This window comes from Grampus griseus (assembly GCF_964374135.1).
Source record: "Grampus griseus genome assembly, chromosome: 4".
Taxonomy (NCBI): Eukaryota; Metazoa; Chordata; class Mammalia; order Artiodactyla; family Delphinidae; genus Grampus; species Grampus griseus.
This window is the reverse complement of record NC_138997.1, coordinates 58418153-58443224: the sequence shown is the minus strand read 5'-3', so window position 1 is coordinate 58443224 and position 25072 is coordinate 58418153. Positions and strand designations below refer to the sequence as shown.

Sequence of the window (25072 nt, the reverse complement as noted above, 5' to 3'; positions counted from 1 at the left end):
ATTTCTTATACTTTGTGCTCCAACAGTATCAAATATTTTCTCTTGCTCTTACCTTTGCTTAAACTGTAGTGTTCCATTTATTTAACTCCTTTTCATCTTGTAAGATTTAAATCAGTCATGACCTTCTCTAGGATGCCTTCCCTAATAATTCCCTTGCCTCCAGACTGGATTACTTATGACTTTCTTGATGCTTACATCAAAATAATAATAACAATAATAATACTCTGTGTATATATATCTCTCTATATAATAGATTAATATATATTAGTTTATATTATTGTATGTATATATGTCTAATATTAGTATGAGGGATATTGTTTATAACAGGATGTCTCAATCTTGGCACTATTGACACTGTTAGATGGAGAATTCCTTGTGTGGGCAGCCGTCTCATGCATAATAGGATGTTTAAAGGATCCCTGGCCTATATACACTAGTACCAGTAGCATCCCCCCACTACAATCATGATAACCAAAATGCCACAATAGGACAGAGTCACTTGGGGGCCAAATTGCCCCTGTTTGAGAACTATTATTTTAGAACTCTGTTTATGCATTAGTCTCATATATCTAGTCTCATTTGAGTATGAGCTGCCTTAAGCAAGGAGTAAATCTTATCCATTTTATATCCCTGTTGACTAGCACAGCACTAGCACATAGCAAGTTCCCACTAAATATTGGTGACAAAAATATATGCCATTTAGGTAATGGGATTATCCTTTGGTTTTTATGTTTAGTTAAGTTTGTGAATTAACCAACATTCTGAGCTGGTGAATAACACACTTTCTTTCATCTTTTAACATAAATGTATTGTGTACTAATTCTGTTAAATATCAAATGTATTCTCTAAATCATGGCAGGGTACTCTGCTATAGGGGAAAGGAAATACTAAGCCTTGAGTCAGTATTTTTTTAAAATATGGGTGAAGATATTATCTGGGCCTTCAATAATTTCATAAGTCTATACTCCAACCCCGTAATTGTCTGTAATTTTTACAATAGGGATTAATAACATCAAGATTTTATTTAGTGTAGAGTAACACTAAATTTCTGCCTCTAGCTGACAAATAGCAACATACAGATTACTTTTGTATAATCTTTAGAAAATGTTCATGAGAGTATATTGTAGATATCTGCAATCAGAACATTGAGAAGTATTTTTGCCTTTTCTTTAACAACTGTACTATCTTCCACTACACATCTGCCACAAGCCCCATACACCCATTCCAAAGTCCTCCCAGTTTTTATCCTTTTGCAATAAAATGTGCCTCAGAAATAAGATAAAATACCATGAGCTGTGCACAGATCAAACTTTGTTCTGACCCTATAATACCATCAAAGTAAGCCTAAATAATCCAGAGTTAAATTTTTCATTCAGGTAATGCAATTTTAATAAATATATTAAACTTACAATTGTTTAGAAAGTTGTCTGTTTCTGTCTCGTTGATTTCTGAAACACACAGAAATGGTGAATAGAACAGGGTCTGCACATCAGAATTTCATAATGCCTCTGAGTACTTCAAATACTAAAGGTTGCTCAATTCCATTATCGGATAGTATCTCTATGTTGTTAAAAAAAAGCAACACAGGGCTTCCCTGGTGGCGCAGTGGTTGAGAGTCCGCCTGCCGATGCAGGGGACACGGGTTCGTGCCCTGGTCTGGGAGGATCCCACATGCTGTGGAGCGGCTGGGCCCGTGAGCCATGGCCGCTGGGCCTGCGCGTCTGGAGCCTGTGCTCCGCAACGGGAGAGGCCACAGCGGTGAGAGGCCCGCGTAGAGCAAAAAAAAAAAAAAAAGCAACACAGTTAGTTTATCATAGATAGAATACGTTCATTGTCTTGGGGAGAAGGGAGATTTGAACAGTGTTTCTTAAACTTTAGTGTGGCTAAAAGTCACCTAGAGAGCATCTTTATACTGTAAATTCCTGTTCCTCTTCCCAGTGATTCTGACTCAGTAGCTTTGTGCTGAAACCCAGGAATCTGAATTTTATAGCCGGAAATAAGATGCAGGTAGTTCAGCCTTTTGCGTGGGACATACTATTCTAAACCAGAGTATTGATTCCCCAGATGCGATAGTATTGTTATTGACCATTATTTCAGATTTTTTTTTTTTTTTACCAAACTCATAGGCATAGTTCCATCTGTATAACATATTCCAGTGGCCATAAATTTGTCCTTATTCCCATTTAAAAGCAAATGTTATCCTTTTCCAGGTCTTCTTTCTGCTGAAGTTTTAGCAAGACAGTTTGCCCTCAAATTGTCATTCAACTCTAGCCAGTGGCTCCTTAGTTTGTTGACTTGTCAACAATCAGGCCCTAATCCTATCCAAACACTAAACCAACCGACAGATACATAAAACTTTAAGAACTCAAATTTCCTGACTCAGTAGATTTCCAATGGCCCAACCTATTTTCTTAGAACCTGGTAAGATGGGAGTTCTAAATGCAAAAAATTTTAAAGTTAATTTTTCTTTTAGTATTTAATAATATTGATTTACCAAAAAAAAAAAATCTGTATTCTTGAGAGGCTTCTTTCTGACTTTCTCTGTTCTGGCTATATTTGGGGAAAATGACAAAAATGAGGAAGAAGTGACCATTTATTCTCAGTAAATAAAACACCACCACTAGTCTCCCTATTTCAATAACCTGTTCTTTATTTCAAGCTTTTCCTAGAGAAAATTCTGGCTTTGCATTTTTTTTAATTGGAGTATATTTTCTTTACAATGTTGTATTAGTTTCTGCTGTACAGTGACGTGAATCAGCTATATGTATACATATATCCCCTCCCTCTTAGACCTCCCTCACACCCCACTCACCCCACATCCCACCCATCTAGGTCATCACAGAGCACTGAGCTTTCTGTGCTTTATAGCATGTTTCTACTAGCTATTTTACACATGGTAGTGTACATATGTCAATCCTAATCTCTCAGTTCGTCCCACCCTCCCCTTCCCTACCTGTGTCTACATATCTGTTCTGTACATCTATGTTTCTATTCCTGCCCTGCATATAGGTTCATCTGTACCATTTTTCTAGATTCCACATATATACGTTAATATACAATACTTGTTTTTATCTTTCTAGCTTACTTCACTCTGTATGAAAGACTCTAGGTCATCCACATCTCTACAAATGACCCAATTTCATCCCTTTTTATGGCTGAGAAATATTCCATTGTACATATGTACCACACCTTCTTTACCCATTCATCTGTCATTGGACATTTAGGTTGTTTCCATGTCCTGCCTATTGTAAATAGTGCTGCAGTGAACATTGGGGTACATGTGTCTTTTTGCATTATGGTTTTCTCAGGGTATATGCCCAGTACTAGAACTGCTGGGTCATATGGTAGCTCTATTTTTAGTTTTTAAAGGAACCTCCATACTGTTCTCCATAGTGGCTGTATCAATTTACATTCCCATCAACAGTGCAAGAGGGCTCCCTTTTCTCCACACCCTCTCCAGCATTTATTGTTTGTATATTTTGTGATGATGGCCATTGTGACTAGTGTGAGGTGATACCTCATTGTAGTTTTGATTTGCATTTCTCTAATAATTAGTGATGTTGAGCATCTTTTCATGTGCCTCACTGCTATCTGTATGTCTTCTTTGGTGAAATGTCTATTTAGGTCTTCTGCCCATTTTTAGATTGGGTTGTTTGTTTTTTTTGATTTGAGCTCCATGAGCTGTTTGTATATTTGGGAGATTAATCCTTTGTCTGTTGCTTCATTTGCAAATATTTTCTCCCATTCTGAGGGTTGTCTTTTTGTCTTGTTTATGGTTTCCTTTGCTGTGCAAAAGCTTTGAAGTTTCATTAGGTCCCATTTGTTTATTTTTGTTTTTATTTCCATTACTCAAGGAGGTGGTTCAAAAAAGGTCTTGCTGTGGTTTATGTCAAAGAGTGTTTTTCCTATGTTTTCCTCCAAGAGTTTTAGAGTCTCCAGTCTTATATTTAGGTCTTTAATCCATTTTGGGTTTATTTTTGTGTATGGTGTTAAGGAGTGTTCTAATTTCATTCTTTTACATGTAGCTGTCCAGTTTTCCCAACACCACTTATTGAAGAGGCTGTCTTTTCTCCATTGTATGTTCTTGCTTCCTTCATCATAAATTAGATAACTATATGTGCATGGGTCTATCTCTGGGCTTTCTATCCTGTACCATTGATATATATTTCTGTTTTTGTGCCAGTACCATCCTGTCTTGATTACTATAGCTTTGTAGTATAGTTTGAAGTCAGGGAGCCTGATACCTCCAGCTCAGTTTTTCTTTCTCAAGATTGCTTTGGGGTCTTTTGTGCTTCCATACAAATTGTAAAACTTTTTCTTCTAATTCTGTGAAGAATGCCATTGGTAATTTGATATGGATTGCACTGAATCTGTAGATTGCTTTGGGTAGTATAGGTATTTTCACAATATTGATTCTTCCAATCCAAGAACATGGTATATTTCTCCATCTGTTTATGTTATCTTTGATTTCTTTCATCATTGTTTTATAGTTTTCTGAGTACAGACAGGTCTTTTGCCTCCTTAGGTAGGTTTATTTCTAGGTATTTTATTCTTTTTGTTGCAATGGTAAATGAGATTGTTTCTTTAATTTTTCTTTATTATCTTTTGTGGTTCGTGTATAGGAATGCAAGAGATTTCTGTGCATTAATTTTGTGTCCTGTAGCCTTGCCAAATTCATCAATTAGTTCTAGTAGTTTTCTGGTGGCATCTTTAGGATTTTCTATGTATAGTATCATGACGTGCAAACAGTGACAGTTTTACTTCTTCTTTTCTGATTTGGATTCCTTTTATTTCTTTTTCTTCTCTGATTGCCATGGCTAGGACTTCCAAGACTATGTTGAATAATAATGGCAAGAATGGACACCCTTGTCTTCTTCCTGATCTTAGAGGAAATGCTTTCAGTTTTTCACCATTGAGAATATTTGCTGTGGCTTTGTCATATATGGCCTTTATTATGTTGAGGTAGGTTTCTTCTTTGCCCATTCTGGAGAGTTTTTATCATAAATGTGCATTGAATTTTGTCAAAAGCTTTTTCTGCATCTATTGAGATGATTATATGGTTTTTATTCTTCAATTTGTTAATATGGTGTATCACATTGATTGATTTGTGTATCATGAAGAATCCTTGCATCCCTGAGCTAAATCCCACTTGATCATGGTGTATGATCCTTTTAATGTGTTGTTGGATTCTGTTTGCTAGTATTTTCTTGAGGATTTTTACATCTATATTCATCAGTGATATTGGTCTGTAATTTTCTTTTTTTGTAGTATCTTTGTCTGGTTTTGGTATCAGGGTGATGGTGGCCTCATAGAATGAATTTGAGGGTGTTCCTCCCTCTACAACTTTTTGGAAGAGTTTGAGAAGGATGGTGTTATCTCTTCTCTAAATGTTTGATAGAATTCGACTGTAAAGGCATCTGGTCCTGGACTTTTGTTTGTTGGAAGATTTTTAATCACAGTTTCAATTTCATTACTTGTGATAGGTCATTTATATTTTCTAATTCTTCCTGGTTCAGTCTTGGAAAATTGTACCTTTCTAAGAATTTGTCCACCTCTTTGAGGTTGTCCATTTTATTGGCATATAGTTGTTTGTAGTGTTCTCTTATAATCCTTTGTATTTCTGTGGTGTCAGTTGTAATTTCTCCTTTTTCGTTTCTAATTTTATTGATTTGAGTCCTCTCCTTTTTTTTCTTGATGAGTCTGGCTAAAGGTTTATCAATTTTGTTTATCTTCTCAAAGAACTAACTTTTAATTTTATTGATCTTTGCTATTGTTTTATTCATTTCTATTTCATTTATTTCTGCTCTGATCTTTATGATTACTTTCCTTCTACTGTTTGGGTTTTCTTTGTTCTTCTTTCTCTAGTTGCTTTAGGTGTAAGATTAGATTGTTTGTTTGAGATTTTTCTTGTTTCTTGACGTAGCACTGTATAGCTATAAACTTTCCTCTTGCTACATCCCACAGGTTTGGGTCATTGTGTTTTCATTGTCATTTGTTTGTAGGTATTTTTTTATTTCCTCTTTGATTTCTTCAGTGATCTCTTGATTATTTAGTGACATATTTTTTAGCCTCTATGTGTTTGTTTTTTTACAGTTTCTTTTCCAGTAATTGATTTCTAATCTCATAGCATTTTGGTTGGAAAAGGTGCTTGATACAATTTCAATTTTCTTAAATTTTCCACTGCTTGTTTTGTGACCCAAGATGTGATCTATCCTGGAGAATGTTCCATGCGCACTTCAGAAGAAAGAGTATTCTGCCACTTTCGGGTGGAATGTCCTATAAATATCAATTAAATCTATCTGGTCTATTGTATTATTTAACAAGACCCATATATATTCTGTCTACAAGAGACCCATTTCAGACCTAGGGACACATACAGACTGAAAGTGAGGGGATGAAAAAAGATATTCCACGCAAATGGAAATCAAAAGAAAGCTGGAGTAACAATACTCACATCAGATAAAATAGACTTTAAAATAAAGACTGTTACAAGAGATAAGGAAGGACACTACATAATTATCAAGGGATCAATCCAAGAAGAAGATATAACAGTTATAAATATTTATGCATCCAACATAGGGGCACCTCAATACATAAGGCAAATGCTAACAACAATAAAAGGGGAAATTGACAGTAACACAATAATAGTAGGGGACTTTAACACCCCACTTACACTATGGACAGATCATCCAAACAGAAAATAAATATGGAAACACAAGCTTTAAATGGCTTTGCATGTTGATACTGTTAAAAAAAGAAGTAAGGAGACTCAAAATGGAGTGACTTGTTGTAAGTCCTATATCAGCAAACCACCTAATACCTAGCCTAATTGCAGTTTCAGCATGTCTCAGGAATGTGACCTTTAATCAGTCAATCTGGAATTACCTGGTTGGCACCAGTGAAGTAATCTGTCTGATAGACCCCACCTACTCCCAAATGAAGTTGCCATTTCATGACACAGTCCACTCTGTTAGAAAGCTTCCTTGTCTCACCTCCTTCTGGCTATAAAAATCTTCCGTTTTGTACAGCTCCTCAGAGCTCCTATCTATCTGCTAAGGCGGAATGCTGCACAATTTGTGAATCATTAAATAAAGACAATTAGATCTTTAAATTTATTTAGTTGAATTTCTTTTTTTTTTTTATACAATACTACTAACAGGGCTGACTTCATGGGTGTGTGACTTGTGTATCTGCACTGAGTCCTGCTCTCAGCATGACATCTCACTTGGTTTAATGTTCACTGTCTTGAAATTCATAATAATTTTATCTCATAACATGTTTGGAAGTGAATTTTGACAGGATAATAGAGATGTCATGGGCAGAGGAGATATACACAATAGGTGTGCCCATGGATTCTTGCTACCCCATTTGTATATATCATGCACAATATCCTAAGAACTAAGAATTCCAGTGGACCCACAATGTTTAGCATACTCAAAGTGAGTATAAGTGTGTGATGTCTACCACTGTGTAAGCAGAGGGCAGTGACAGTCTCAGGAGGCTGTTTTCTGTTTGAACCAGAACTTGCTTAGAACACAAAAGAAGGCAATGGCATTCTAACAAACATGAATGACTAAGGGACCCTCTCATATCCTTTCTTGCTCCTGTTGTTTCTCCTGTTGTATTAGCCAACAGCTTCAGCTGAAAATAATGACATATAAGGATATTTTGGTTCTTCCTCACATAAGCTGAAGGTAGAGAGCATTGGTAAAATGTGCCTGTATCAAGAAGGGAAATAAAAAATGTTGAGCTAGACTTCTGTAGTGTTTCCATTGCATGGAACCAAAATACATGCATGGATGAGCTATGAAATACAGTTGTATAATTTTCATGATTCCAAATAAAAGTTAAATACTTTTATATTTACATTTGAAATTGACATTTCACAATATAAAGGTGAACAGCAAAACTCATGCTAGTAATTTAAAGTTTGGATTTTTTTCACTTAGAAATCATTAATTAACAAGTAAAAATGCCATGATAAGTCGAGAGAGACCATGAAAGAAAGCAAAGTCTTATATCTTAGTACCTTTAACAGCATTGTTTAATTGCTTTTCAAAGAGTCCTACACTTTCACTTTGCACTGGGCCCGACAAATTACATAGCTGGCCCTGACAAGTGAGCCTCCTTTTCTAAGCAAGTAGAGGGGCTGACCACCAGGTTAGACCTCTAGTTACATCTGTCAGCTTTTATATCAGCACTTGTATTCATTCTTTCTACTTGTCCCCTATTCTGTAGTTTCTAGTGCTGCCATATCCAATATTCTATTCACTAGCCACATGCGCCTAGTGAGCTCTTGAGATGTGACTGAAATGCGCTGTAAATATAAAATATACAATAGATTTCAAAGACTTATTACAAAAAAAAATCTCACGAGTAATATTTACATGGGCTATTTGTCAATACAAATTACATTGTGAATACAATGTAAATTACATTAGCATTTCAACCAGTAGTCAGTTATTGGACTACTTGTTGAAATAGTACTACTTTGGATATATTGGGTTAAATATATAAATTATTTAAATACATTTCACATGTTTACTCTTACTTTTTTAATGTGCCTACTAGAAAGTTTAAGATCCTACATGTGGCTGGCACACTATTTCCACAGACTAGCATTGTTCTATAGCACATGACTTAGCTTTAACCAGTCTTTTATTTTCCCTAAGGATCTCCTATTTTTGTACTTTCTAGTAATGAGGACCTATCACTGTCTATCTTGTCCCCCTGCCCTGACAAAAACAAAAACCTCAGATTTTTCAAATTAGTTGTAAAATATACCAAAAATAATTTATACCAGAAACTAAATTATAAACTTTTCATCAGTAAAGGGCCTAAGTAAAAAAGCTAAAACAAAAACCTCAGATTTTTCAAATTAGTTGTAAAATGTACCAGAAATAATTTATACCAGAAACTAAATTATAAACTTTTCATCAGTAAAGGGCCTAAGTAAAGAAGCTAATGACATTTGAAAGCAAATATGTGGATGGCATGAACCTTTCCATCCATCATACTCAGAACATAAAAAGTAAGCAACAAGAAAAAGAAGAGGAATAAACGCACAAAGCCACTTTCTCCATTTATCATTGGATTCTATAGCTAAAGTGTAAGCCCCAACATAGAAAAAGAACACAGGCTCAGGGGTTAATGACAGACTTGCATGGGTGGTGTAAGTTTAAGGTAATATTAAAAAATTTTAAACTTCATTAGAACCAATTTAGTCCGAAAGAAATATTCTGTTGGTGGCAAGATCCCTACAATGAAAGACATCCAAAAACGTTTTAAAAAATCAGTGCCCAAGACCAAACTTAACATGGAGCTATTCTATGTAAGAGAATTGAACTACATAATAGGAAATAAACTTACTTTTAATTTCAACAAGTTCAGGATGGAATTTAGGGTATCCTACAGCATCTTGCAGCTTTTTATGTAGAACATGTTGAATAATTTTATTTACGGTTTCAGGATCCTCAGAAGAGGGAAATCTAAAAATCAGCAGCATATGAGCCAATACTCCATGTTCCTCTTGACTATGGACCAAAAAGGAAAAAAAAAAAAAAGAGAAAGATGGTTTTTAAAGATAAAGTTCCAAATAAGATTTATGGTAATATCAAACTCTATTTTTTTCTTTATCATTCATTTGAAGCACAAACACAAACACAAAACAAATCCATAAATGCAATTTTAAAAGTTTTAATTTGTTTTCTTCTGTACTCCTATTGCTTGTCATATATAGAACTCCCATCTCAGCCTCTCTGATAAGCAACTAGTATGCTCATGATCTCCCTTACCACCATAGGATCTAGTTAAATACTTGGGTTATTAATATAAAAAATAATTCTCTTGTCAACAATTCAAAATTATCAAATAAAATGTATGGTAAATATGAAATCAACTCTGGCTTTGGCTTTCAGGCTTAATTTCCAGTGGCTTAAGTAAATCCAGTGATTTCTCCTAAGCAGCCTTCAGGCTATCCTAAACAACTCCCAATCCTAAGGACATTAGAAAGCTTGAGCAAGTTGTTTTGACTTCACGTGATTATATTTCCAAGATAGAGTGTTCACTAGCTTTAGCATTATTTGAATGAATTACTACTTTGGAATCATCCTTTATTTATTTTTTTGGAATCATCCTTGACTACACTTTCATTCTCTGTCAGTTACTCTACCCCTTCTTTTCAAATGCAATCAGTTCCCTTTTAGTCTGGGTGCAATAAGCTGCCTCAGTGCTGGGCCCTGGGATGGGTGAGCCTAAGTGCATGGGCCCTTTAAGAGCCATCTCCCAGATGGCTAGTTTTGTGGTTCTCAGAACTCAAGCACTGTTTATTTTCAAAGTTAGATGTTTTGGAGGCTCATCTCTCAGGTGCACATCCTAAAAGTTGAGGTGCCTGATATGGGGTTCGAACCCTTCAGTCACCAGGGAGAATCTCTGGGTTTTGAGTTTTCTTCTGGTGTGGATTGCTCTGCGGGGGTGGAGTTTATGACAAAATTGTGTCCCATTGTCTCCAGCCTGCTTCAATGTGGTTTTCTTCTCATTTGCCCAATGTGTAGTATTTACTCAGCCAACTTTTTTTTTTTTAAGGGAAAATTGTTTCTTATGTAGCTGCAGACTCAGTGTGTCCATGGGAGAAGGTGAGTTTAGTTCTTCCTACTTCACCATCTTGAACCAGAACCCCAAACAATTTTATTCCTCACTGTATACTGCATCAACTCCTATGCTCCCAAACTGTAAGTGTGAATATAAATTAGAATCTCATTTTTGGAAGGCAGTTTATCTGTTATAAATTTGACTATCCATCTTCTTTGATGCAGCATTTCTGCTTTTAGAAGTTTAATTTTCAAACACTCTTTTGTGTGCAAGGAGATACGTACACATATGTTGTCATAACCTTATTTTTAAATCAGAAAAATATGTAACAACCCAAGTGTTCATCAAAAGGGCATTGGCTAAATCAATCTTGACATATACTTGTAGTGAAATACTATACAGCCAGCTAAAGAATGAAATAGATCTATATGCAGTCATTGGGAAAATGTTAAATATAAGTTGTTAACAAAATGTATCATTTCTGGGTGTGAAATTATTGGAGAGGGGGCTTTCGCTTTCTATTTTTTGTAATACTGTGTTATTTGAATTTTATAAAATTTTCTATTGTTTTTGTAATCTGGAAAAAACCAAATAGGACTTTAAAGAGATTATTGTTATATATCTTATCCCATTTCACTGCCTCAGCAACCCTATCATCTATTACTTACTCTTTCTTATTTATCTTAAACTATTCCTATACTGGCTGGCTAATAGAGACAAAAACAAACAAAACTCTCCCTCTACCCCAGCTATACAATTTATCTCACACCTTCATATCACAGAAAACCTTCTTAAATGGGTAAATTACATTCTGCCTCATATTTACTTCATTGCAGTCTGCATCCTCCCCTTCTGTTCCACTGAGTTGTTTCTCTGCTTGAACACTAATGACTTCCTCATTGACATTTCCAATGGATTCTTTCTAGTCACATTACTTGGCGTCTCAGGAGTCTTGTTGATGCTGACCACTCACTCCCTGAAACGTTCTGTTGTTAGCTTCAGTGGTGCCTCTCTTGTTTCTTCATTTTTCCTGCTCCTTCCCTATTTCCTAGGTTCCTATTTTTCTTCTATTTCCTTAAATACTGTCATTCTTCAAGCTTTCTTCATCATCCTTTTTTTTCTTGCATTACTCCTTTTCTGAGAAATTCTGTTGACACCCACACTTTCTAATACTTTGAGTTGATGTTGAGCAAATTTATGTCTTCAGCTCAGTTTCCATTTCCTCCCTTATGTCAGACGCATATTTCAGGCTCGTAAGTTCCCTTAGTACCTCAAATCAACATCTCTAAGACTGACTTTATCTTTCCAACAAATTACACTTCTTCATATTGTAGTAACAGAAGAAAGAATGAGTAGCAAGATTTCTGGGATGAAGGCGTAAACAAAATAGAAAGTTATTTGGAAGACAGAATTGGTAGTTATTCATAAAGTGCAAGGGGCCCAGGAAAGGGAGGAGTGTGGGATGACTTCCAGTTTTCTCATTAGTGTGATTGGGTTTTTCTTGAGTTTAAGAATTTTCTGTGAAACCTCCATGTGGAGGTGTGCGTGGGCAGGCATATAGTTCTAAAAATCAGGACAACAGTTTAGACTGGAAATAGAAACTTGGGTTTCAATAGCACATGAAACCATGTTGTGGGTGGATGAAGTCCCCTTGAGAGAGTGAAAATTTAAGAACTGGAGAAGCAGATCTAAGAAAAAGTAAAAATTCAAACACCAAACAGTATGGAATTTTCAGGAGTGAGCAAACTAACACCTCAGAGATGTCAACTAAGTAATAGACTGAGAAGTAACTTGGAGTTTTTGTCATTGAAATAATGTTGGAAATAGCTCTTGTTTTATTTTGAAAATAAAAATAATTTGTATTAAGACGATACATTACTTAAGATCCTCATATAGTATTTTGCTTAAAATGTTATGTTCTGGATTCTATTTATTGATGGTTGATGATCAGATCTGAGATCTTAAGTATTTGTAGAAAAAATGAGTGTAATGAAAGAAAGGAAAGAAAATTGGTAGGAAGGAGAACCAAGAGGAGGAGAAAAATCTCATCTACTACACTATTTTACATAGGACACTTATTTGCTATTAAACCGAGGGATGTGGCTTAGGTCCCTATTTGTGCTAATTAGGCATTCCAAAAAAACACACAAACAAACAAACAAAAAACAGTTCTATAACATAGCCACCAATAACACTTCTGTCCCTCAAAATCATCTTGCAAATGCCTTGTTTTGAATTTAAAGACTGAGTAAGGCACATTGTAACCCATGACTTATACAGAGCAGGTACCAAATTAACGTCTGTTGAATTGAATTATATCATATCATTAACACTTCAGACAGTATTTATTACTGACCAGGTTAACAGCTTTAGCTTTAAATTATATTCAGAAGTCAGCATTTTAGATCTACATACCTGAACTTGATAATGTGAGCCTTGACAAATGCTTGCCTCAATGAAGATTTATGAAATGCATTATTCACCTGTTCCAAAAATATTCAAAATACGTCAGCAAGGATAATTTTCTGAAATTCTGCAAATTGATTCAAAGCTTAAAAACATTTTTAAAAAACTTAAAAACAAAACACATTGACTGACATTTCACAATGTGCTAAACTTGAGGAATCTCTTTTTGTATTCTACTCAGTGATTTCAACTGAACTCTGCCTTAGGAATTATAGGAACTGGGGAACCATAGTAGGGGGGCCAGGAGTGACATCTTCTATGTTACACTCAGAAAGAGACAAAAGAGAATAAACAGATTGGGTTTTGAAAAGTAAGAGTAAGCATCCACACCGTGAGATACAGATTTTTACAGTAGATAAACAAAGGAAGTGAAAAAGCTCTGTCAAGTGGTAGATCATAAAAATAAGGACAATCTATGGCCACACCACCCTGAACATGCTGGATCTCATCTAATCTCAGAAGCTAAGCAGGGTCGGGCTTGATTAGTACTTGGAAGAGGGAAATGAACGCATAATGGTGTCACATGGTTCTCAAACCTGGTGAAAAAGTTACCAAATATCCTGTCTTAATCTGCACTCAATTCAGCACTCAAGATGCTCTTAGGAAGGCCCAGGTGAACTGGGATACATAGCCTAATACCTCCTATAAGGTTTATTCTAATAGGGTGGAAGAATGTATTTTGTGGAGGTATTTCTTACTACTACAAATAAGAATTCTAGCCAACTTAAATTTTTAAATTAAAAGTCAAGATAAACACAGCAAGTGTTTCTTGTTTTCACTGTATGGATATTTACCAAATACAGATACTACAAGCTGGTAATTGACTGACAGAAACAATGAGCCTTTTTATTCTTTCTTACATTTTGTTTGACTTCTGAGTCTTTGTGCCCAAGGAAAGTTACTTCAATTATGAGACAAATCAGCACAATTCAAATGAGTTCTCTAATGACAGCATTCACTTGGAAATATTTATTTAAAGGTTTATTTTTCATCAAACAATTTCAAAATTATTAATTTTTAAGAGTGTTAGAGTCTTATTTATATTCCTATATATTTAAGTCAGTCTGGATCTTATAAAAATTTTAGTGAATGGCACAAAAAACAAGGAAAATAGTTGCATCTTTACTTGATCTCTTTAGTTCTATTTCCTTTCCTTTAATATATGTTATATTTTAAGCAGATATATATATATATATATATATATATCTCCTAAAATATAGCTCCTTAAAAAGAGCTTATTTGATATTTCGCTGGTTTGGTGTTTACAAGTACAAATACAACCAGGATTTGACCCTCTCCTCAGCAAAGTATCCAAATCCTCAGGCTCCTAGTCTACCAGGCAGTTTCTAGGTGGGCCACTGCCATTCTGTTCTCACTCAGGATATTGGAACTGGAAGACAATTTGGAAATTTTCTAGTCTAGTGCCTTAATTTTCACATAAGAGAATTTTTCCAGAATGATAAAGAGATATGTCAATGACACATCACTGGCTAGTAAATGGTACTAGAACTAGGTGTCCCAACTCCTAGTTTAGGGTGCTTTCCATCACATCATTTCACTAATTACTTCACAGACTACCAGGAAAAGTCTAAATTATTCTCTAAGTAGTCTGACAATGAAGAGAAGTCATCACCCAGGCTCTTGCTCTTTTGGCCTATACTGCTAAATTTTCCACTATTTAAAATATTCAGTTCATTCCTCAGGATGAATGTTGATGCCCTAAGGATAAAGATGAATATCCAAGGATTTCCTATAGACTTATGTACCAAAAACTTGTCCAAGGTTGGATATTTTAAAATACTAAGATACTTCTCAAGTATGGGTCTGAATAGTTTCAATCTTGTGTCCTTTTGCTAAAGGTCTCTTTAGGAAATCAATGATACAACAACTGTATCTTGGGTCACCCTAACATTCTCAGAATTTCTAGACTCTGCTGATCAATACTGTAGCACTAGCTAAGGAAGGGTGAGTAGGAGGTACAAAAAGAAATGGCTAAAAGTCACTAGGTTTAGCCCTGTAAGGCATATTCCTCCAATTCATGTATTGTTAGTTTTGTCATATATCTCTCAGGTAGGGCCTCTTCCCATTTTGCAAGATATACAAGATCAGTTGAATGGATGTTTGAGAAGCTAGGATACTAAAAATTATGGTAAAAAGTGATAGCAAATACCCTAGAAGTGGGAATAAAATGCTTACCATTGATTCAATTTTCTGGCTCATTTCTGTGAAATTTTTAGAAGCCTCTTTTCCAAACTCATATAGTTTGTCACTTGTAAATGACAATGTGCTATAGTAATTGTAGGTTGTCTTTTTATCTGCAAGGATAGAGGAAAAAACTCATCATACTTTTTATCAGATGTGTGTAAAGCATCATCATTTCCCCATTTGGTAGTTGCTAGACAGACTGAGACAGGAAACAGTGTAAAGCATCATCATTTCCCCATTTGGTAGTTGCTAGACAGACTGAGACAGGAAACAATGCTACCCTGGTCAACATCTCCATCATCCTGTTCTGACCTTCATGGTTATCTCAAGATAAAAGACAACAACGTTCATCATCATAAGATTTAGAGTATAAAAGCCATATGAAATGCTTGGTGTTCCTGTAGGCTAATTAGTCATGTGTTATCCATTCCTGAATAAGCCACAAGAAGCAGTAAGTCACACCATCTGAGCATATCAACAGGAATAGATTCGGAAGCTTCCCAAGAGTAAATGCATTTTTATATTTTAAAAGTAGATTTCTTCCAATTCCATAAACTACACATCAATTCTTGCCATAGGGACTCTAGTGTAAGAATATTTATTTTGGATAAGGAGATGAGGGTAGGGATTAAAATGCTAGGAGCTCAGTATATAGAAATTTAAGGAGGTAGAGTTGCCACTGGACATAACCCTCCAGAGACACTACTTAGTTTCACCTGGTTCCCTTGTCACTCTATTTATTTTCTCCCACCAGCCATAGGAATTGGTTTGTCTGTTTCTTTAGCCATTGTCTCCACTTTCTGCATCCAGTTCAAGCAGCCCATGTTTTTGGTCTGCTGAAGAATTAGTGCAACAATTCAAGCTTTTCCTCTACCCTCCTGTACATGAAGCAAGCACAGAGCTCAGAAGATTCATTCCATGAATATTCAGCTGACTATCTTTTCTGTGAGAGACTCTGTGCCAAGCATCTGGAACATGATGGTTGCGTATGGTTATGATAGAAAAATGGAGTGTGCCTCATCAATCTCAGGTGCTCTCTTGCTTCTCATCCTTTCCCTCACTTAAACCCCAGAGGGAAAGGAAACTAACATTAGACACCTGTGTCCCAAGCATATTTGCATATCTCATTCAATTTAAAATAACTCCCATAAGAAAGTAGTATTATCCACATTTAACAGATAAGGTCTACCGTCTCAGAAGTGTAAATAAATTGCCTAACCTTAACATGACTTGGCCGGAAAAGACTGAACTGGGTTTCAAGCTAAGGTCTAATTCCCAAAGCACAAATTTTCATTATATATTGCTTCTTGGAGTGGAAAAAACCAAATACACTCACTGAGGCTATAGGAGAAATCTCTAGTTTTACATGAGAGTTATATAAGAAAAAAAAAAAAAAAACTACCAGTAAATTCCAAAAGAATATTCTAGCCATCCAGAGGATTTGTTGGGACAGAAAGGGAAACCTCTGGTCAGACTCGGACAAGGCCTGGGGAGGGGTTGGTTATGCATAAAGGAGATGGATGACACTGAAAGGTCAGGGTCTCCTGAGCATTAGCCACTTAAGTGAGGGTCTAGGGAGGATTTGCCTTTCTCCCTCTCTTTCACTGAATGACCTTGCCCTTGCCCTGAGGACTGTTTGACCTGAAATGCAAGCAGATCACAATATACACAATTTCAAGTAACATTTTAAATTTATCTAAATATTGACCAATAGTTTACTTTAGGTCTAAAGTTGGGCCCAACATGTATCCGGAGAAAACCATAATTCAAAAAGATACACATACCCCAATGTTCATTGCAGTACTATTTGCAATAGCAATTGTGTTGTATTGTAAATTGTATTGTATTGTAAATTTACTGTTACAATACATGGAAGCAACCTAAATGTCCATTGACAGAGGAATGGATAAAGAAGAGGTGGTACATATACATAGTGGAATAAGAAAGCCATAAAAAAGAATGAAATAATGCCATTGGCAGTGACATGGATGGACCTAGAAATTGTCATACTGAGTGAAGTCAGACAAAGACAAATATCATATGATATTGCTTATATGTGGAATTTTAAATAATGGTACAAGTGAACCTATTTACAAAACAGAAATAGAGTCACAGATGTAGAAAACAAATTTATGGTTACCAAGGGGGAAATGGGGGGAGGGATAAATTGGGAGATTGGGATTGACATATACTCACTACTAGATATAAAATAGATAACTAATAAGAACCTACTGTATAGCACAGGGAACTCTATTCAATACTCTGTAATGACCTGTATGAGAATAGAATTTTAAAAAGTGGATATATGAATATGTATAACTGATTCACTTTGCTGTATGGCAGAAACTACACAACACTGTAAATCAACTATACTCCAATAAAAATTAATTAAAGAAATAAAGTTGGGCCCAAGATTCTGCATTTCTAACAAGCTCCTAGATGAGGCGGATGTTGCTGGTACCTAACCACATGTTGAATAGTAAGGTTCTAAAGAGGAGGAAAACATACTCTTCTACATCCTTAGACCTGTTTCTTTTCAGTTATTAGATTGAATTATTTGAAACTGCCATTTATATAGGTTAAAAATGGTCAAATATCAGCAATTTTATATGCTTCAACCAAATGAACAACTTATCTATAGTCAATATTTTAATTTGCCTGATAGACTCAAATAGGTTGCTAGGTGTCAAAACATATTTCCAGTTACCAGAATTATATGGCATGTGCAGTTGTTGAAAAATATTATTGAGAATATTAACAGAGAAGAAAAATAAGGATGAACATGAGTTTGCTGATAATTTTCTAACAGCTTTGTGATTCTATAACCTACAATGATGTTCATAATAGATTCACCTGCTGTCAGTCAAATCACAAAAGGGACAGAAACGCAGTCCCAAAGGCCACTGGATAAAAACTGAACACACAGTTCTATGCTGTCCTGGGTCTTATGCCAAAATGATGCAGTCTGATCACCTCCATCTTTATCTGCCTGTTTCTACAATAGATTTGTTTGGCTCAGTTTGGTTATCTAGGCATGCCAGCACCTAAATTCTCATGTGTTATATCTACTCTGTTCTTAGGTTATATCTCTAAACAAAAGACAGATCACAAATATGACAGTAACACATATCATAACAATTGCTGTTTATTCAGGTGTGGTGTGTGGGCAGTGAACGTTGTGTGTTCCATATTACTCAGCTTATCATCCCAACAATAGGGTACACAGGAACAGGTTACTGAAATCTTACCAGGTTTTTATTGTATGCATATGAGTAAGATTTGTAAGCCTTATAATACTTGGCTTGGGAAGAGGCAAAGAAGTAGTAAGAACATTTTCTCTCACTGAATTAATAAGATCCCTAACATGACTAGGAATTCCTTGTTAAGTCAGACAAACCAAAATATGCCCCAAGAAAATATCGTAGGTATAATTCATTTATTTTCATCATTCAGTATTCAGTAAACATTAATTATCTAATATGCGCCTAATAAGTTCTTTAATAAGTTCTAGAAATATAAAAATGAGTAAAACATAGGTGTCCATGGAGAGGAATAATGATGCTTACAACATAATGGGACTTAATATATTCAGAATAGAACTGTAGAATTATAAAGTTATTTTAGTTATTCTTTTTATACTAAAAAAACATGCTCCAGAGAAATTATCAAAATGCAGATAGTCCAAATTCAAAGAACTGCATGTGGGCAAATTCTACCCCCCCCCAAAAAAAATCTTTGAATACTTTTTCTTTCAGGAATAATCCACCTTGTTTAGGAAATTGAGATTGGATTTGTGTCTGCTAGTAGAAGATAACCAGTTTACAGATCACCATCTCTCTTTACAAAAAAGCAACTGCTACAAATTCCCAATTCAATTAGAATCCAGTGATTAGCTTCTTTGGTTACAGGGTCTTGAACATCAAAGCATTATCTAGTCACTAAGGGAGATATTAAACAAATAGGTCAAAGTGGAGTCAACTAATTAAAACCTGAGACAGAGTAAGAAGGAAACTTCAGAAGGGCTGTTATGCCCTAGAAGAATAGTTCTGAAGTACCCTGGGGACCTTTCTAATAACATAGCAGTGTTCAGGGTTCATCTAGCAGGGAGGTACCTGATTACCACAGAGTGAACCTCTTTGTAATTAATATTCTCAGCATATCCTATCTCCTTTAATCACTTGCAATATATACCAAGATGATTTTAAAATAACGAATAGGCATTTATTCAACAATATATTACTATAAGCATTTTCCCGACTTACTAGTACAAAATAGAGCCTACTTCCCTATGATCCCTGATTGTACAATTTATTGAGCTGTCGGGATTTCAATAAGTTGGAGTTATTTTAAATCAAGATGATTGTCTTATGACCTCAAACAACCCCAAACATTGGACTGTAGCTTTCCTATGGTTTTCCCTTAATTAAGACTTGATTATTGCTGTTAATGAATATGAAAACTAGCATGCTATTCCCAGCAGGAAGCATTGCTACATCAAAGATAGAAGAAAGAATCCTCCTTGGCTTGTGAGGATTAAATGAGTAACAAGGCTGGTGAAGAGTTCTTTGTACCAGCTATGCAAACAAATTATAGAAATGAATGAATAAGCTTGAGGCAAATCAAAACAGGTATATAATCAGGAAATATTTGAGGTAAATCACTTGATGCCAGGGCAACCCATACTTACTGTATCTCACATAATGGACGATGAGTCCGATGCACACTGCCAGGACAATCAGGGATATAAAGGTGATGAGGCCAATAACCCAGGGCTCCAAACAAGCTCTCCTCCTGGCCCTCACCACAGCTGGCCTGAGAAAGAAAGCAAAGGATGGATTATATTACAGTGCACACCCATACCCACTCCTTAGGTGAAGTAGATATTCCTGGGGAACTAATTCAGGACACTCAGTTAGAAGGAAGAGTACTGTTTTGTTTTAGAACACACCCTAATCCCTGGCTGCTGAAACCATTCCTGGCTCTGGTTGCTTGACCTTAGGCAGGTAATTTGACTTCTCTGTATCTCAGTTTCCTCATTCAAAAAATGAAGATGATAATGATAGTACCAATCTTATAGGATTATTGTAAGAATTAAATGAATTACTGTATGTAAAGTGCCTACAACAGTGCCTCGCATGTAGAAAGTTTGCTGAGCCAGCTATGTGCAAGATACCAAGTCGGGCACTTCCACTGTAGAATCTTAAATGGCCTATTATATATGTTACAGTTTGAACCATATTAGGTTGAGGGCAGAGTTTCTAATTCTATTCTCTTACTATTTTCTGAAACAAACTTAGAAGATACACATAAGAGATAACCAGAGGTCTCTTCTAAAGAACCTGAGTGTTTGAGCTAATATTTACCTCTAAACTTCAGCAATGCTGCAGGAAATCCCTTCTGCATGAAACTTCCTCAACCTCTCCCATTTGTTCTGCCTTCAAAAATACATGTTACTGAAAAATGTTGATCAACCTGATTTTTGTTTGATTAATAAAGTTGCCATTCCCTTGTGTTAAAATAGCTGCTAAACAAACTCAAAAGTTAGGGAAAATGAAATAAGTCAGAGTTGGCCAAGTTGTTTAAATACGATGCTGTTATTTTAAATTTCTTGAGGTATTTAGCACGTTGGTAGAATCAAGGCATGTGTTCTTATCTCCAGAGCAGTCTGGTACAAGAACTGAGGGAAAGGGAAGTGTTATCCTGAAGGAGCACCTGGGGTTGCTTCAGAATAAAGAGAATTCCAAGTCCAGCCCTTTCCTTACCAGCTTGGACAAGTTATTTAGACTCTGAACTAAGTTTGTCCATCTGTCAATAAGAGACAGCCTACCCATTCTGTTTAAAGCACATGGTTGACTGTGGGACCCAGAATGAGATCATGAATGTGAAAACTTCTTGGAAACTGTGAAGCATTTCACAGTAAATAATCGTTGCTTACAGAAATCAAGAGAACTCTGTTTCCTGATAATACAAGACCAGGAAGTGACATAATCATTCTGGTCCCTGGCATACCATCATCCCATCTTGGCTCTGTCTCAATGTCCTGTTTGGTGGGAACACTGTTGCAGAAGTCAACAGTTTCATCACTACATGACTCTGCCCTGCTGAAGTCACTGGAATGTAGTGGAAGGCTCCAGGGACTCTACTTGGTCTCCTCCCTTATTTCTGTGATATCCCCATGGGGCTGTAGCTGAGGAAACTATCTTTCTCTCCCCAATCTCTTCCATCTCCAGTTCTCCCTTGAGTGGGATTCCAAGCACCTGTTCCTACAATGACAATTACTGTAATATAAAAAGACTTCTCCACTTCTCTTCTGCACACTTCTTATGTGAAAACATGCGTAAGAAACTTATAAATTGACTCCTGTTCCTTCATCCCTGAATGCTTGCTATTCATTTCTTGCAGAAGAAAGGAGATGCATATAGCAGACATAAGCAAAAGTTTGGAGGGAATATGGGGAGGGAAGGGCTTCTCAACTAGTTTCAATACATGTCAGATGAAGAATATGAATTTGTAAATGTAGGAAACAATTGATATTGATATAATCATCAAAAGAATATGTAGAACTGTGAAATATAAGACAGAAGCTCTATTTATTCTACAATAACTCTTAATCAAGACAGAAAATTAAAACAATGCAGCCATTAAATTGATGAGGTAGAGCTACCCGTATTAACATGCAAAACGTCAATGATATATTTTAATGAAAAAATATTGCAGAATAATATGCATGCTATGTTCCAGTTTTTGTACATGATAAAGCTATATGTGTAGGTGCATAGTGAAGTATATAGAAAGACACGCAAAATTTTTAACAGTAAGAAGTGGAATAACAGAAGTAAGAGAGCAACTTTAATTTTAATTTAGGTACTTTTTATGTTATGATGGATTTTAAAAAAAATCATGGCTTTCGAATTAAATGAGAGAGAGAGAAAAAGAGAGAGAGAAAGTAACGAGGACGGTTATACATGTCTCTTCATGGAGTTCCTATCACTATCTTGTTTGAGGTACTGCTGTGTCTTCTTTTCCTGTCTCCCACCTTTCAAAACTATTTTAGGGATGCTCTGTCTTTGGTGGCTTTGAGGGAAATAATAGGGATAGTATGGGATAAAGAAAAAAGAGAATCCATCAAAAACACTTTGAATAAACAGTTAAGAGAGTATGTTTCTGATTCTGACCACCAACCTACTGTATAGTGTGGTACCAGCAGATTCACTTCTCTCCCTTATTTTCTCCATATGAAAAACAAGGATAAGAATTCCAGACCCTTCCTAACTTGATGAGCTCTTAGAGATAAAAATGATGAAGTATTTCATTACTTTGAGCTGCCCAGTAGAAAATCATTGTACAAATAGTAAGGACTATTATTATTATCATCATTATTTTAATTATTAATAATAATGGTAATGACCACATTACTGAGATTTTTTCATTTGAAACATTATCTCTTCCTTTCCCAGTCTGTATGAGATTGCTTTTCAAACTGATTCACCCTGTTTCTTAATTACTTTTTTTGTTTGTTCTCTCAGCAAGTGATTCCATACTGAATTGCTCCAAATTAGATGTAGTAGAAGTGTGCTAAAAAAAATTAGTAAAATGGAGGAATAAATCTATTTTACATATCAACAGACACTTGTGTAGCTAACCTCTTCCTGCACATAAACACTTGTCCAATCATTACTGGGGCCTGTTGAAACTTACATGAACCTGCTCTTATAAAACCACCTTCAGACAGACTGGATAAATTCTAATAGCTTCAGTGGTATCAGATTTCTTTCTATGATTTTTCTTTTCAACTGAGGATGTGTAATTAGACGGTGAATGTAGCAGGTGAATATAGCAGTTAAAATATGGTTATATTTTTATAATCTCCAAATTACCAGAAGACAAGTCCAGAGGTGCATTATCATTATCACTTCTTAATGTGTCTTTTTCTAGAATAGTATAAGAAAGAAAAGCAGCAGAAACAACAACAAAAAGAGGAGAGGAAAAAGCATACTACCACAAATAAACCACATGGCAAGCACTGGAGAACCATAAGTCAAGGCTCACAGTGCTTTAGAGGAAAGTTTACCAGAACAAACGCTTTCCTAACACCACCACCATGGACCGATTAATAGTAGATGTCCAACTCATTGCCCATTCTCTGTAATGGTAAGCAGTGCTGATATTCTTAGTTGGAATGTTTCATCAGCTCAGTCCAGCTGAGCTGTTTTGAATGAACACGTGCACAATATCTATAAAGCTGGTGATGCTAATTCATCATTAACTACTTAAGCCAGAGGTCAGCAAAGTTTTCTGTGAAGGTCCAGATAGTAACTATTTTAGATATTCTGGACCACACACTCCCTATTGCAACTAGTCAGCTCTGCCATTGTACTGCAAAAGCAGCTACAGACAATACATATACAAATGAACATGGCTGTGTTCCAATAAAACTTTATTTCTGTACACTGAAATTTGACTTTTGTATAATTTTCACTTGTCATGAAATATTTTTTTAATTTTGATTTGTTTCAACCATTTAGAAAGTATAAAAATCACTCTTAACTCAAGCTCAAAACAGGTCGTGGGCTGAATTTCACCCTTGGGCCATAGTTTACTGATGGCTGACATAAGCAATAGCCTACAAGTCAATGATAATTGTGTTGGGAAGTTAAAATAGTCTTTTCATTTTTTAGTCTCAACTGCATGGCAAATCTAATTTAGTGTGTCTCCAATCCCATTACCGCTAACTTTGTTCTGATAATTGTCACTAAAACTCATCGTCCAGCTCGATGACAGGTTTCTCATCTGCCTCCCCAATCTCTGAATCATTATCCATTACAGTAAGTGCTCTTTCTGGAAGTGATAGAGCCAATGGCTAGGATCACTTGAAACCCAAGTTGGCCTCAGTTAGCCTGGCATTCCCCCTCTTCCCCACGAGCTTTCTAGCTCTTTGCCTTTGTTCCTGCTGCCTCCTATATGGAGTAACTCAGAGTCTGTAATTTGCTTGCATCATAAAAGCCTTTGTGCATTTAAGAGCCAGTTCAGAAAAGTCCCCTTTATTTCAGTAAACTATATTCACCCCTAAGTATCACATCATAATATACATCTTGAACCCCTTGGGGATAATGTCTGTGCCTTACTTATCTCTTTATTCTCTGACCACTCTGATGCTCAATATATATTCACAGAGGGGATTGAACTGAAGTTGATTAAGCCAAATTGAACTGACCATTTGTCAGTACCACAACATGGGTTTCAACCTCTCTCAAAGCACTTCTATTCTGCCTTAGTCTTAGAAAAGAACTTGGAATATTACAAAAAGAAAAGAAAGGTCAGACGTTGTGAAGAATAATTACTATTTAAGTAAAACCTGATTTCCATAAAACACTTTATATAATAATCAAGCTTTGTGGTTGATATGTCTATTTCACCTGTTTAAAATATATAATTTTCCAACTATGATTTTATCTATCTACTGTGAAGTATTATCATAGTTCAGAAAGTGATAAATGAAAATAAGGAGACATTAATTTCAGGAGACACTTCTTATTTGTGGTCATTGAATGTCTGTATATAATTACAATATCCAAACAAAAGCATAAGGAAAGATACCACAATGAAGTAACAGCATAATACCTCATGACATTACTAATTCCCTAAGTCAGTGCTTAAGTTTTAAAATATTAGTTAATAAATATTTATTCAGTTTTTGTTGAGTATTTGGCACTAGCTCATTTCTTTAACTTATAGATTGTGCCTGCTTGTCTTGTTCACACAAACACTTCAGATGCTTTGTGCTTTGTGGAAGAATCATATCAGCTGGCAT

At 35.6% G+C, this 25072-nt stretch overlaps 1 protein-coding gene across 1 annotated transcript in view; it reads right to left on the bottom strand.

Moving 5' to 3' along the window:
• Positions 1-25072, bottom strand: part of LOC309822000 (transmembrane protease serine 11E-like) — a gene marked incomplete at both ends in the record, with an annotated part of 33388 nt that extends 8316 nt beyond the window's left edge. The window contains 6 exons of the mRNA XM_082653590.1: positions 1410-1448; positions 9370-9533; positions 13006-13073; positions 15253-15371; positions 19949-20073; positions 24990-25072. Of these exons, the coding sequence (XP_082509716.1) occupies positions 1410-1448; positions 9370-9533; positions 13006-13073; positions 15253-15371; positions 19949-20073; positions 24990-25072 (598 nt within the window). The remainder of the gene's footprint in view (positions 1-1409; positions 1449-9369; positions 9534-13005; positions 13074-15252; positions 15372-19948; positions 20074-24989) is intronic.